This window comes from Pleurodeles waltl, chromosome 2_2 (assembly GCF_031143425.1).
Source record: "Pleurodeles waltl isolate 20211129_DDA chromosome 2_2, aPleWal1.hap1.20221129, whole genome shotgun sequence".
Lineage (NCBI taxonomy): Eukaryota > Metazoa > Chordata > Amphibia > Caudata > Salamandridae > Pleurodeles > Pleurodeles waltl.
The window spans coordinates 578,158,061-578,173,533 of record NC_090439.1 but is presented as its reverse complement, the minus strand read 5'-3'; the positions used below and the strand labels follow the sequence as shown (position 1 = coordinate 578,173,533).

Below are 15,473 nucleotides of genomic sequence, written 5' to 3'. Positions count from 1 at the left end.
TTATAAATATATGACAGTACAGCACAAGAGAACTTGAATAACACAAATAAAGCAGCAATCACATATCACAAAAGAAGTAGAGCGGCAGTGCTGAGCAGCCACCTTGCAACCTATTTGAAATAACTAACCGATTGTGATTGCTGTGACGTTTGCGTGATTTCAATACGATCCAATCCTCCCACCAACAACAGTACTCTTTAATGCACGGTTTTCAATAACTAGCTGCCCTCCCTCACTGGAAAAGTTCTACAACAAACAAACAGCATAAATGAGGCTTCCAGTGATAAAAAAGCGAGTTTCCGGTGCTGTGAAACTGTCTCTATGTTGGCAATAAAGAGTTATGGAGCCAGGGGAACTCACTTTGTCTAAAAGGTTACATTTAAAAAAAAAACAAATGCATAGAATTTTGCAATTGTGAAACAAAGAAAGCATGACACCATGCCAGGGTAAATACAAAAGTAGAGGGTCCTTTGTGATAAATCTCCATCCTCCCACCTCCCCCCAACTCCAATAGATCAACCATCAATGACAGACACATCATCCAATGTAGTAGATAAACCATAATATTCCCACCATTTACCTCAATTTTTCAATAATTTTTGGGGGCAATCACCTAGATCAGTTCCTGCTGTCACGCACACCAATCTATGCCAGAGCGCCACTGTGTCAGCTTCAGGAGCTAGGGGTGTTTTCAAGATTGTGCAATGTCTCTTTTCACCACTAGGGCTGCTAGGCCCATCAGAACTCTGTTCCCCCAGGAGCCCCCAAGATCATCCATCATGTTTGGGAGTCAGTTGGACTGGAGCATGTAGAACTGCAGATAAAGTGCCAATAATTATAGTCCAGTATTGAGCAATTATCCGACACTGCCACACCATGTGGAAAAAAATTGCTGTCGGAGGGTGATGTTGTGTACAACTTGGGTGCAGGATGAGCCCTGCTGCATTTTGGCACTGGGGAGTCATGTACACCCAGTGTAAGTAGTATAGTTGTTTCTGACGTAATCGGGCTGAGAACGCTAACTCTCGGGGGGCCATGTATGCCTCCATCCATTCAGCCTCCTCAATCTCCCCAAACCACTCTACCCAATTCTGACGAAGCCATTTTAGAGACTCCGGGGGATTATTTTTAGCAGGGTGTGGTAAAGTTGAGAGGTACCATCATGCCCTAGCTTCCCCATCATCAGCTTTGTTCAAGATGATTGAATTCTGGGAGATTCTGAAGATGCTCATAGTAGCAGCCAAGGGCATTACATATCAGGAGATTTTTATGAAATTGGGTGTGAGAAAGTGAGAATTGGACTCGGAGGTTGGCAAATGAAAACATGGTGAACTCGTGCCATATGTCACCTGGAGTAGTGATCCCTAGCAGGTCTCACTTACTGAAGCCCTCCAAGCGTGACATCTGTTCCAGCCATCGATCCCTTTCCAAAGGCTGGGTTTGGCCGGTTAGGCATCTATCCCAGCCTATGAAGTGGAGGGCCCTCCTCCACACCAGGAATATCACCGTAGTAACTTCTGGGACTACAAGGGGAATTGGCTGACTATAAAGGAAGTGCATCAACCCATCCAGACCCAATCCGCTAAGCTCCAGCCAACAATTAGCCACTCATTTATGACCAGTAAATGTGATGCCCAGTAGTAGATGTGAATATCCACTGCCATGATACCGCCATCATAGACCAAGTGTCGACATTTGGCGTGTGGATCCGAGAAGGATGACCACGCAAAAGGAAGGAACGCAGCAACTCTCCTGCATCACTGAACCTGGTGTCAGGAATGTGAAGCTAGAAGTTCTGCAGATTACATAAATTCCCGGGAAATATCGTAATTTTGATTAAGGTGCCCCTACCCAGAAAGTTAGGAGGAAGATTGTGCCATGCTGAAATGCTGTTTCTAGTGGTCTTCATAAAGGGGTGACAGGTTAAGTGTATGTGAGTGCTCAGGTAGTAGTGCTATGTGAATCACAAGGTATTTGAAGCTGAGACGACGAGTAGGGATGCCATCTCACCAAGCACTTGAGGCACTGTTTCCCCACAGTGGGCAAGTAAGGAATACTTCTTATTGGGTGGATGCCAGAGGCTTTTTCAAGCAGGCAGAGGAGTTCAAAGGTGCGTGGTCCAGAGGTTCTGGGGTCTGTGAGATCAAGAAGGACATTGTCCGCTTACAATGCAATTCTGTCTTCGGGGGGCCCAGTCTACTGCAAGCTCTGCATCTGCTGCATCTGCGCATCTCACCTAATTAATCATGCAAGAGGCTCAATGGAGAGATCAAAGAGAAATTGGGCTTCCTTGGTGGGTGCCTCATTCACTTGGAAATGTTTCTGATAACACCTCATCGATCATAACCTGCACCGTCGGGTAGGAGTAAAGAAGGGACACCAAAACTCGAAAGCGGGTGACATCTAATCAAGCACCATCTTTAGGTAGCCCCAGTCAACTGTGTCAAATGCTTTTTCAAAGTCGACCAACAGGAGGGTCACTTCTGCAGGGAGGTCATCTCTGTGAACAAGGGCGACCAGTAAGTGCCAAATGCAGTGTCTTGATCTACAATTCAGTATAAAGCCACTTTGGTATGGGTGGACTAGGCAACCCACAACCGTCTGGAGCTAGGTCACCAGGATTTTAGCATAGATGTTGACATCAGTGTTGATCAGAGAGATGGGGCGGTATGCATAGATTTGGGGATATAAACTATGGTTGTTAAGTCCAGTTCCGTGGAAAGGACTCCATTTGTATTTCTTGGGTGTAGAGCTGGAGCAGATGTGGGGATAAAATGTCACAAAAATGAAAATAGTATTCATGAGGAAACCTATCTGGGTCTGGAGTTTTCCTGGGTTTTCAGTCCCGGATGGCCATCTGAATTTCCTTGGTTGTTAGAGGTGCGTCTAAAGATGCCTGTTGGGCTTTGGTGAGAGCTGGGAGGAGCCTATCCGCCAGCAGTGGTTAAGCGTACTCCACTGGAGGGGGTGGATGACGGGTGTATAAGCCTCTATAATAGGCAGAAAAGGCAGTCATGATGTCCGCAGCTGATGTGGCAAGGGCACCCAACTGGGTCCTCTCAGTGGGAATAAAGCACAACTCAAGGTTCTTGGAGACTAGTTGGTAGAGGAGAGCACTGCTCTGATTACTATGTTTATACACATGTTGCATGGTTGCTGGCCAACATTGGCAAGCTCCCCGGAAGACCAAATCGCGCAGCGCCATGCTGTCTAATTCAAGATTATGTTTTTGCTATTCCTTGAAACTTAGATATCTTGTGACTCAAAGTGCTAATGACACTAGGCCAATAGCTCAATTTCTGGGGGAGGAGAAAGGCAGTCATGTGACTGAAGAGGGCAGATTCGGTTTTAGCCCTTCGTGGGGGTTGGGCTGTGGGCACAAATGCACACTGTGCATACACAAGGACCATGAGGACCTCTGTGAGCTTCTGCACTTGTAGATACACCTTGGAGAACCCCTCCAGTCTCTGGTGGTGGGCAAAGAAGCCTCCTCACCACTCTGTGAGCACATTTCTGGACACTTGTTTTGGCTTGGGTATTTCAAAGCACAGCTGCACCAGAGACATTAGGCTTGTGCAAAGCCAGGCAAACATAGGGTTGAACACAACTCTGTGTTCAGGAAACACTGCATTAGGGTGCATGCACGTCTGAGTCAATGGAGAGTTTTCTTATGGTGAAGCTAAGTTCCTGCATATATGCTTATTCCTTTACACATGGATAGCTGCTTACTGCCAGTCTGTGTCAATTCATTCTCAGCATGTGAAAGTGCAATCGTTTGGGTTGGGGGTGATTTCCCCTTTTCAGATAGGATGCTGAGTGGAGCAAGCCTCGTCAAGGTGCCGCTTCTGATGGGAAATATTTGGTCCAATGCACAAAACTATTTCAGCATGTGTTAATCTAATTTAATAAAAATTGTGAGTTTCTGTGCGTAAAATAATCCCAAACTGATACTGTGCACTCGTAAACCGTTTCAATCATATTTAGCCATATCCATTTTGCTGAAATATGAACCGCAAATAAAACCCACTCAAGGTATGATGAGTTGGGGTGCCAGGGAAAGGTTTCAATGGAAAGTTTGGGAACACCAATATTCCGAGGGGTTGTGGGTATTTTCAGACTCCTCTCTGACCACTTCAACAAGGGCAGTGGTAATAGAGTTACTCCTGCCAAAGGCAGAAGTAAACTTACTTTCAGTGTGCAGAGGGTTATGGAACTGTGTCCTCCCTTCTGGGAAATTGGTTGGGGTGTCGGGGAATTTACTGCTGCCCAATAGGAATATTCTTCCGGTGAAGGAAAAAAAAAGCTTTAGTACGGCTCAACAAAAATATGGCATTTCAGTAGGTGGAATAGTGCACTAATGTCCAGTTATACCAGAAAAGAACACAATGCAATTCACCATAATCACAAGGTCACTTCGCTTTCCAGGCATACTTTGGAAATGTTTTGCGAATTGCAAAATAGTGCAGCAATGCAGATTTTTAACCTTTTTTCATACCTGGCCTCCTGTCTTTTGCATTTAGGTAGGTTCTGTGGACATAGGATCAAGAGGGGACAGTAAAACCGAGATAAGGGCTGTCCCTAATTTGACTCTATGGGTAGCCACCATGGTTCATCTTCAATTAAATTTGCATACAAAGTGATGTTTACAATCATCTAAGGGTAGCCTTAACGAGATGTTAAGGAAAAGTAATTGGCATAATTTTCTGTGCTCCTCTGTTCTTATATTCCTGATTAATACTACAAATGCAACGCAAATAATATTTGTGAACTTCTCCATTCCTTAAAATAAGAACATATGTACACCAGAAGTCACATGATCTCATTTATTATAGAAGCGAGTGTCACCACTGTGTGCATCCACGGCACTGTAAAAGTATGCACATGGTACAACGAGCCGGGACTTTCATATGGGCTTACAGATGTAGGGGACATCCTTCAGACTACAGAAGGAGGAAACCAGATTACAGTGTGCCCTACCCTAGGGTAAATCAAAAGTATCCCCAGGGAGTACTAGATTTGCATTCATTTGGGATCAGGTGCCTCGTCTTCCTGTGCATCACTTCTCATATCTTGCCAAAATTGTTAGTACTTCGAAATAGGCTGGCCACCAGTTTGGGGAAATATATAACAATGGATATTTGTATTTTCTGGTCACTTGATAATTACTTAAAACATTAGGGGCCATATTTATACTTTTTTGACGCACAACTGCTTGGGCGTCCTCCTGGGGTGGGCAAGGGTGGCAGGGGGTGTCCCTGGGGGCAGGGGAGGGCACCTCTGGGCTCCTTCCGAGCCCACAGGTCCCTTAACGCCTGCCCTGAGCAGGCGTTAAAAAATGACGCAAACGCGGCTGGACGTCATTTTTTAAGGCCCGCCCACTCCCGTGCGTCATTTTTGCACGGGAGTTTAAATAAGGCGCACAGGCCTGGGAGTAATTTTTTAGACAGGAACGCCTACCTTGCATATAATTAACGCATGGTAGGTGTCCACGCTAAAAAATGACGCAAACTCCAAGGACTTTGGCGCTAGATGCGTCTAACGCCAAAGTATAAATATGGAGTTAGCTTTGCGTCGGATTTGCGTAAAAAAAAAAGACGCAAATCTGGCGCAAACAGAGTATAAATATGCCCCTAGGATTCATAATAACACTGATTAAGTGAAATAAGGAAGACAAAACCATCTGGTCTGTTTACAATCATTATTACAGACACGTTTCCTAATTGGTCCTTGTACCTGCAATTCACAAGATGATTGGTGTACGGCCACGCCTGGTAGATTGTACATAATGTCCCTACATGAGATCTGATGTGGAAAATGCATGGAAATTGAGAGCTACAGAAAACAAACTGTCATAGCAAACTGATCTTAACTAACACTTACCTTCGAAAGAAAGAAGAATATATGCCTCATCCCCTTTCATAAAATCTCTACTTCTTACTCTGTTATGTGTGATGAATGCAGAAGTGCCTTTTCCAGGACCCCTGAAATATTTTGTTCCATCAGGGAAAGTCTGTTCTGATCCCACAGTGTCAGGTCTGTCCCAGTAAAATGTACCATTGTCTAAACAAAGAAAAAAATATGTCAGTACGCAAAAAATGGCACAGTCTTTACTACTGTATATTTCTAGCACAAATTATTTATTGTAAAGAACAACGTGCTCAATAGTTAAAAAACCATATAAAGTAAAATGCTAAATATTATTTAGAAATAATTCATAATAATGGTGCCATTAGAGGCTAAAAGCCTCTTTCAGTTCGAATGTTCAACACACAGCCAACTGGTTTTCCTTAAGTGTTATAATGTGAAGTACTGCAGTCTTCGGTACCTTGTTGGAGTCAAAACACTTTTCTGGTTAGAACACATTCAAAAGCACGAGGACCAGAAATTTTCTAAGATGGATCTAAACCTCGATTACTTTGTAAAGAGTTCTGAAAAAACAAATCATTTAAAATTCTTTATTTGCTTGCATTTCACTATGATTTTAATTTCATAACAAGTAAACAAAAACGGAAGAAAGAAATCAAGTAAAATGTAGATTGTTTCCAGAACATATTCTGCTTGATTTTTTTAGTTCACTGTGTTAATATTTTTATAGCATCGCATGGACATTACATACAATGGGTAATTAATCTTTATCAGAATAACCAAAGTAAATATCCCTAAATATAAGTTCTGTGAGAAATTGGGTTGTTGGTTGAAGGGGGTATGAGCCCTTCTCAAGTAACAGCCACAATCTTTGTCAAGGTGAACTACAGTCAGTAAATTAACCTGTGCTTAACCCTCTGTTAGCTTTGCACAAAGCAGTCAGGCTTAACTTAAAGGCAATGTGTAAAGTATTTATGCAGCACTTAAACAGTAATGAAGTGATAGCACAGCACAAGAAAACTCCCACACCAAATAGAAAAATGGAGTAAGATTTAATAAATTTGACACCAAAATGACAAAAATCTAATCAGTAGAAATGAAGCTATGAAATTTCTAATTATTAGGTAAAAGTGGCACCAAGAAGCACAAAGCACCTAATGAGGTTATATAGTTGAGCTGGACCTGGACAATGACACAATTTCATGGTGACTGCAGTGAAGTGCATTCTGGATACAAGGGCCAGGTCAGTTCCACTGAGAAGTGAACATTCTGTTCTTGATGCGGAGTGCTGACTTACGCTGAGTCAGTTCCATTGCATTGCGAGATCCTGCGTCGAGATGTGTCACACTTCATTGGTGCCTAAGAGTGGAGGAGGAATGCATTCTTAAAGCAGTCCTAAAAATACAGCGTGGCCCATATGTAGATGGTGAGGTGAATGGCTACCCCATATCTTTCTGGATTGATACTGGTGCTACCTGGGCCACAGTACATTTCATGGAGGTCCCAAACATACCCCTTTTGGGAAAGGAAGTGCAAGTTGTAGAAATTTCAAATAAGCCAATGACCAACTTGTTATCAGCCAATGTCCATTTAAAAACAGTGTGTAAAGAAAATGATCTCCAATTTATTTTGTGTGATTCAAATACTGTAAACTTGCCAGGTGGGGATTTGTTCTGCAAAATGAATAGTGTGATTTGCTGTACACTGAACTGTGTTCCAATTCAAACTTAAGATGAGGATTTAGAATTCAAAACAAAATCGTAAGAGTCAAAAGTTCAGCTGTCCCAGGTCTTACAAAAGACGAACTGCCTCATAATTTAAGACACAGAGTGAAAGAAGAGTTACAGGATTTCTCAGATAAAGAAATTGGAATAGCTCCGAGGCGAGACTGCTAGATAACAGCACTTTTGTTTGTAGGCAACTAGGCCAATCCCACAACAAGTTGCAACTGTCTGTCCAGCCCACCCGCCTTACAAGCAATACCCCTCCAAAAACCCAAACAGTAAAAGGTGATTTCTGGCAGCCTTTATGTATGGACTCTAGAATGCGACATCTCAGGGGAGTCCTGGTGGAACAGAGATTAACCTCTTCTCACATTAGCAATAAGTCTCAGTCATACATAGGAAATGAAGAAGATGCAGGAAAGTTTTAAATATGTTTATTGAAATGACTGCAATCTACAGTAAAATCCATGAGCTGCAATGATTATGACAATAAACACTGCAAGAAGCATAATTGTGAAGATGAGGGTCGTGAATACAATGACCGCCACATCTTGCAATAGACATGAGATGGAAAAGCCCTAGCATGAAGAACTTAAGCCCACATTATGACATTGGCGGTAAATGGTGCTTACCGCTGTGCTGACAGCTGCCAACTTACCGCGCGCTGGCAAATATCCATCCATCATATTATGACACACACACAGCAATCTGACAGAATACAGCCACAGACACAAATCCACCAGCCCAAAGGTCAGTGTTAAAGTGTTGGTCCAAGAACCCACACCGTTAAGCCAACAGAACAATGCCCATCACATTATGACCCACAAATCACCACGGCAGACATTCAACGGCGGTAAACCATTGGTGGTACATACTGCCGCGCTCACAATGGACACCCACAGACAAAATAACACTACATTGGACAATTCAAACAACACACACATGATACCCATACACACACCACACTCAAACCATTATAAAACACACACCCACATTACCCACAACCCTTTATGAATACAAATCATTGCCACCAGACTGACACCAAGGCCACTGCGACAATTAGACACACACACCAATCACACCCATACACCCCTCACGCACTCCACATCACACTCCCCAACACACCCTCACCAACAGACATCACATAACACCCACGGAACCCCAAAGGCACCCCTGTTTCACTGAGGAGGAGTTAAGGGTCATGGTGGAAGAAATCGTCAGGGTAGAGCCACAGCTATTTGGAGCACAGGTGCAGCAGATTTCAATAGTAAGGAAGATGGAGCTATGACGGAGAATCGTGGACAGGGTCAATGCCGTGGGACAGCACCCAAGAACAAGGGACGACATCAGGAAGAGGTGGAACGACCTACGAGAGAAGGTACGTTCCCTAGCAGCAAGACACCAGCTCGCTATACAGAGGACTGGCGGTGGACCCCCACCTCCTCCCCTACAACTCACAGCATGGGAGGAGCAGGTACTGGCAATACTGCATCCTGAGGGCCTGGCCGGAGTTGGAGGAGGACTGGACACTGGTAAGTCAACTTTCAACAATTATCACCCCCCATACCTGCATGCCATTTCACGCCCTCACCCTCACTCCCATCACTCCACTCCATCCCACACACTCCACCATCACATCACACTGATCCCAATGCCAAGCCCTGCATGCTGTAACAATGCATGGACACCCTGCACAGCCCTGCATGGACACTCATCACCAAAGCATGCACAGACTAGGGATACTAACATAACCACTATACACTAATGTACACAAGCAAAAGCTGGCAGGGGAACAACAACAATAGAAGGAAAGCTACAGAAGTACAAATGGCAGACACCTGAAGCATAATACATAATTTACATCCTCACAGGTACCCCAGCCAATGTCACTGGAGAGGACGTGCCACCACTATCCAGTCCAGCAACAGAAGAGGCCCGCAGTGATGACAGTAGCTCTGGACTTCAGGATCTGGATGTTCTACCTGGCCCATCAGGGACCACTGGACAGTCGGCCACCCAAGCACAGTCACAGACCACCACAGAGCCTCCCCCATCAGGAACCAACACCCCAGCACCCACCCAGCGTACCCACACCTCTGTCCTCAGGACACGTCAATCAGCAGTGTGTCCATCTGAACAGGGACCCCAGGCCACACCTCATACCCAAGACAATCTGGGACAGTGGCACTGGGCATACCGTTCAGGGGACAGAGGCACAGGCCAACAAGAAAACCGGGAGGACTGCTGTGTGCCAGGGGGAGGGCAGGACCAGGGAACCGACTCTCCAGGAGGCACTCTCAGAGATCCTGGGAGCCTACCAACATTCCCAGGACACGATGGGCCAGATCCTTGACAATGTGCAGGAGAACAGGCGGCTGCAGGAGAGACAGTATCAGGGGATCAGGGAGGACTTGCAGACCATCAACAATACCCTTATCTCCATAGCAGGGGTGTTGGCAGACATGGCCAACATTATGAGGGAGGCAGTGTCACACCACTAGGCCCCTACCACTAGCCAGCCAACTGAACAGCCCTCCACTTCCGATAGTGGCCAGGAGGCCCGCCACAGGACCAACAGGCCACCAGCACCCCTCCCCCTGCAGAAGGTGACCCACCCCGCAAACGTTCCCTGTGAACCAGACAGAAGCCAGAGACACTTGCCAAGACCACCGCCGGGAAATTAGACTCTCCTGATTGTCACCCTTGTGTCCCACTCAGTCACCTTGTCCACCTTGAACTGCCATAGCTCCCCTTCCTATGTCCCCATGGACAATGCACCTGTGCTACAAACAGTCTGGAACAATACCCTGGACTTTCCTCCATCATCACCCCATCCCATTTCACTTTACCCTCTAGATATTAGCACTACAATAAACATTCCTTGGATAAAAACTGATTACGAGTAATTCATGTTTTGCAAATTTGTATTGATTGAAACAGCAACAACCATTGCAAATAAACTGTACATACAATGAGCATAGAAATAATGACCTGTAGCTGGCTGTTGTGATCACACCAGGAGAATGTGTCATATCACTAACATCTGCAAAATCAATATCCAGAGGTAACAGTAAGTAGGGGAAAGAAGTGGGTAATGCCAGCATGGCCATGCCACACATAATAGTAATAGAATTGTAAAGTTGCACTGTCTCACCTGTATGACATTGGAAGTACTGACGGATCACTAGTGTTCTGTTGTTCACATCCTCATCCTCCTCATCCTCACTGTCCTCAGGGTCCACTGCTGCCACGGGGGCATCTCCAGTCTCCTCCTCTTGAAAAAAAGGTATATGGAATCTAATGGCCAGGTTGTGCAACATGCAGCATGCCACTACTATCTGGCAGACCTTCTTCGGTGAGTAGCACAGGGATCCACCTGTCAGATGGAGGCACCTGAACCTGGCCTTCAGGAGGCCAAAGATCCTTTCTATGATCCTTCTGGTTCACCCATGTGCCTCGTTATAACGTTTTTCTGCCCTCACAGGGTTTAGCAGCCATGACAGGTTTGGGTAACCAGAGTCACCTGCAAATATTGGTGAACAACATTTAGCCACACACTGTCCTATATGGCCAACAGCATAGGCATACACAAACATTTACTGGGTGTGAACCAAGGCATACCTATCAGCCACACCCTGTGCCACTGTAGTTGGGCCGTCACATTGGGGATGCTGCTATTCCTCAGGAGAAAGGCTTCATGCACCAACCCAGGATACTTAGCATTGATGTGGGAGATGTACTAGTCCACCAAGCACACCATCTTTACATTCATCGAGTAGAAACTCTTACGATTCCTGAACACCTGTTCATTCTGGTGGGGGGTACAAATGCAATATGTGTACCGTCAATCGCACCAATTATGTTGGGGATATGTCCCATTGCATAGAATCCGGCCTTCACAGTAGCCAAATCCTCAACCTGGGGGAATGCAATATAGCATCACATGTGTTTTATCAGGGCAGACAACACTCTGGTTAGCATGTTTGAGAACATTGGCTGTGTCATTCCTGCTGCAAAGCCAACTGTCACTTGGAAAGAACCAGTTGCCAGGAAATGGAGAACTGATAGCACTTGCACAAGAGGGGGGATCCCATTGGGTTGACGGATAGCAGATATCAGGTCATGCTCCAATTGGGCACACAGCTCTGTGATTGTGGCCCTGTCCAGTCTATAGATCAGTATTATGTGCCTGTCCTCCAGTGTAGCCAAGTCCACCAGGGATCAGTACAGAGGGGTATGTCTCCATCTCGTATTCATCTGCAGCGGTAGGTATCTAGGGACACAAGAGTGAGTAGGCTGTCACAAAATGAACAATGGAGCCACAACAGCACTCCACAATGTGCAAACATGTAATGGGACATTGTAATTAATGAAATATGTGCCAATTGATCCTGTGATGCAGCAATAATAGATAGGCCTGTCCACCACCCCAGAAATGGCAACCGCCTGTCCTGAGTGGACAGACAGGTGGAAGTGAGGTAATGCCGCTGAAGTTGTGAGCCGTGGCAGTAGCCGGTCGTGAACTGACGTGCAATTCCTCATTGGTTAATATTGGGCACTGTGCGGTACAGTGGCCAATGGTGATCTATGCCGGCGGTGACGGCATGCACTGCCACGGAAGTAACCGCCATTTTCTATCTGATTCCTCACTTGTTTCCTGACCTTCCATAGGAGAGGACCTACACTGCATGTGCTGCTGTGACCTGTGTCTGGAACTTACCATGGCCCTTATGACAGGGGAAATGGCCCCAGCCTTCACTTTGGAGAAGTTGGAGCAACTGGTGGATGGGATCCTACCCCAGTAAGGACTGCTGTATGGACCTCCAGACCAACAGGTGAGAACACTGTGGACACGATGCATGTGGCCTGAATGCTTGGAGTTGTGTATGAAGACCTCGTGTAAGGGGGTTTATGGATGTCCTCTTGGTGGTGTACCTGTTGTGGGCTAGGCAATGTGTGTACCAATGGTGATGAGAAAGTGTGTGGTGGGCCATGTGTGTCTTTGGGTGCCCCTAGGCCAGGCCAGACATAGCAGCGTGGGTCCTCGGGTGGCTAAGGGTCTGAATGGGAAATACTGCTTACCTAGCTTGTTAGAACTCACTCCTGGGCAGGGCTGCCTGGGTCCCAGGTGTGCTGCATTCGTCGGTGTGTGCCCCTCCACATTCCTTAGTGACTAGCCATTTCACTGGTAGTGCAATGCATTGTTCGTAGGCCTGTTCCCTGTGTGTGAGGGTGTTGTATACGCCAACTGTGGTGTTGGTGCAGCCATTGACACTATGAATCCTTTGTCCCTCTCCCCCTTTCTTGTTTTGTCATCCTGTCCTTATGTGCCTTAGCATTATCTGGTGGAGGAGCAGAGGCACCAGCAACAGAGGGAGCTGCATCCCACAGGACCCTGGAGGCAGAGTCCACTGACGCTGAGGGCACCAGTGGGTTGGAGGGCGAGGGGAGCACCACGACAGAGACTGGAGGGGACGATACAGACTCAGATACCTCCTCCGATGGAGTTCCCTGGTGGTGGCGGACACTTCTGTGACCACCCCAGCTACAGGTACAGCCACCACCCCCGTACCAGTACCGCCTTCCAAGTAGCCCCTCAGCGAGTTGCCCGTGCCCGCTCACCCAGGAGGGTGAGCATCTTCTTCACCCAAGGCACCTCAGGCCCTGCCACAGTGAGCCCTGCTGCCCTGAGTGAGGAGGCTATTGGCCTCCTGAGACCCATCTCTGTAGGGCAAATAACCATTGTGAATGCCATCCAGGGGCTGCGGGCCCAGATGCACCAATCTAATGCATTTCTGGAGGGCATTCACAGTGGATTGGCGGCCCAACAGAGATCGATTCAGGCTCTGGCCTCCTCTCTGATGGCAGCCATTGTCCCTGTTTCAACCATCCCCCCCTCCAATCTCCACTTCCCGTCCCATTCCCCTCAATCCCAACCTATTCCAAGCACGCAGGCAGATGAGCATGCACACAAGACAACACCCAAGAGTGTCACAGGCAAACACAAGCTCCACACTTCATCCCACAGGCACTCACACAAACACCATTCATTTGCAGACACAACAACATCCATTATCTCCACTGTCTCCCCCTCCTCCTCCTCTACCTCCCAGCCACTTGCCTCTATACTCACACCTGCATGCACTGCATCAAAATCCACTATCAGCATCATCACAACACCAGGCAGAACACATACCTCAATGGCAGACACCTCCACAACATGCATGCAAGTGTCCTCTGTGTCCTCTCCCACTGTGTCTGTCCCCTTCCTAAAGTACACAAACGCAAGCACTCACACACCCAACAGCCATCACCTCACAACAGCATACAGCCCATGCACCTGCACCCAAATCCAGCAGACAAACACCTCCAACAACCACTCCCTCATCCTCCACTCCCATTACCCCTCCCTCTTCCCGCCCCACTGTCCCTAAAAATATTTTCCTTTCCCAGATTGAACTCTTCCCTACCACTCCCCCCATCCTGCACGCATGGGCAGAGTAGCAAGGACCCTGTCAAGCACCTCAGCCAAACAGTCCAGGGGCCCAGTGGTTGCACCACCTACTCATGGTGGAAAGGATTCCAGGACAACAGTACTGAGGGGAAAGGAGCCGGGAGCAGCTGCTAAGAAGGGGAAGGAGACTACACCAGCTGCTAAGAAGGAGCCTGCAGTAGCTGCTAAAAAGGGGAAGGAGCCTGCAGCTGCTGCTAAGAAGGGGAAGGAGGCTGCACCAGCTGCTAAGAAGGGGAAGGATCCAGCACCAGCAGGCAGAGGGGGGAAGAGCCTATCCACCAGTGCCAGGAAGGGCAAGGGATCCCCAACCCATGAGCAGGAGTAGAGGAGGCACTCTACCCCAGTGGAAACTGCCAGCCAAACACCACCACCAGCTGTCCCAGGGCCCCCACCGCCAGCCGTGGTTGTGCAGCCATCTAAGGGTGCAGGGGCTGAGCAGGAGCCTCCCACAACCACCACCGCAGTGCAGTCATATGAGTGTGCAGGGGCTGAGCAGGAGCCTCCCACAACCACCACCACAGTGCATCCATCTGAGGGTGCAGGGGCTGAGCAGGAGCCTCCCACAACCACCACTGCAGTGCAGCCATCTGAGGGTGCACGGGCTGAGCAGGAGCCTCCCACAACCACCACCACAGTGCAGCCGTCAGTGGGTACAGGGGCTGAGCAGGAGCCTCCCACAACCACCACCTCAGTGCAGCCGTCACCGCCAGCGGACGCCATATAGTCCAGCCTCCATGGCCTGCAGTGCGGCCTGCCCCCTCCAGAACCAGTGGGCAAAACACCCACTCCAGAGACCGTGGCCTTGCACTCCCCAGGACAAAGCACAGAGCATGTTGCCCCCTCCAGAACCAGTGGGCTTATTCCCGCAACCGGCTGAGGTGCCACCCCACCCTCCTGAGTTGCCTGCCTATTTGACAACTGATGCCCCTGCAGTGTTCTCTCCGGATTGGTGCAGGTTTCGAGTGGGGCCTTGGACTGTGCCCTGTGGCCATGTGGGCCCTTTGCGCTAAGGACTAAACAGTGTCCCTTTGTTATATCTATGTACTGATCTGTATCATGGCCAAATCGGAATTATCAATTTATTGTTGGACTGATTACAATCTGTTGTCCTTGCATTATTCAGCAGGCTTTTGTGAAATGATTGTTTTTGTAATGCATCTGGTTTTGTGTATGTCGGGTGTGTGTGGAGCGTGTGTGTGTCACTCTCTTTTCCCTCCCCCCCTCCCTTGTGTGCTAGGCGGCTGAGCTCACCGTTGTCGTGTTTGCCGGCGTTGGTGTTCCAGGTGGAGCATAAGGTAGAATATCATCGGGAAAACTTGCAGTTCTGGTTCCATGGCGGCATGGTTCTTCCCTGTGTCTCCAATGGTGAG

At 47.6% G+C, this 15,473-nt stretch overlaps 1 protein-coding gene across 1 annotated transcript in view; it reads right to left on the bottom strand.

Annotated features, from left to right (window-relative positions):
- MEP1B (meprin A subunit beta) overlaps positions 1-15,473 on the bottom strand; it is a 263,585-nt gene that overhangs the window by 41,156 nt on the left and 206,956 nt on the right. The window contains exon 12 of the mRNA XM_069220087.1: positions 5,881-6,060. Coding sequence (XP_069076188.1) covers positions 5,881-6,060 — 180 coding nt within the window. The remainder of the gene's footprint in view (positions 1-5,880; positions 6,061-15,473) is intronic.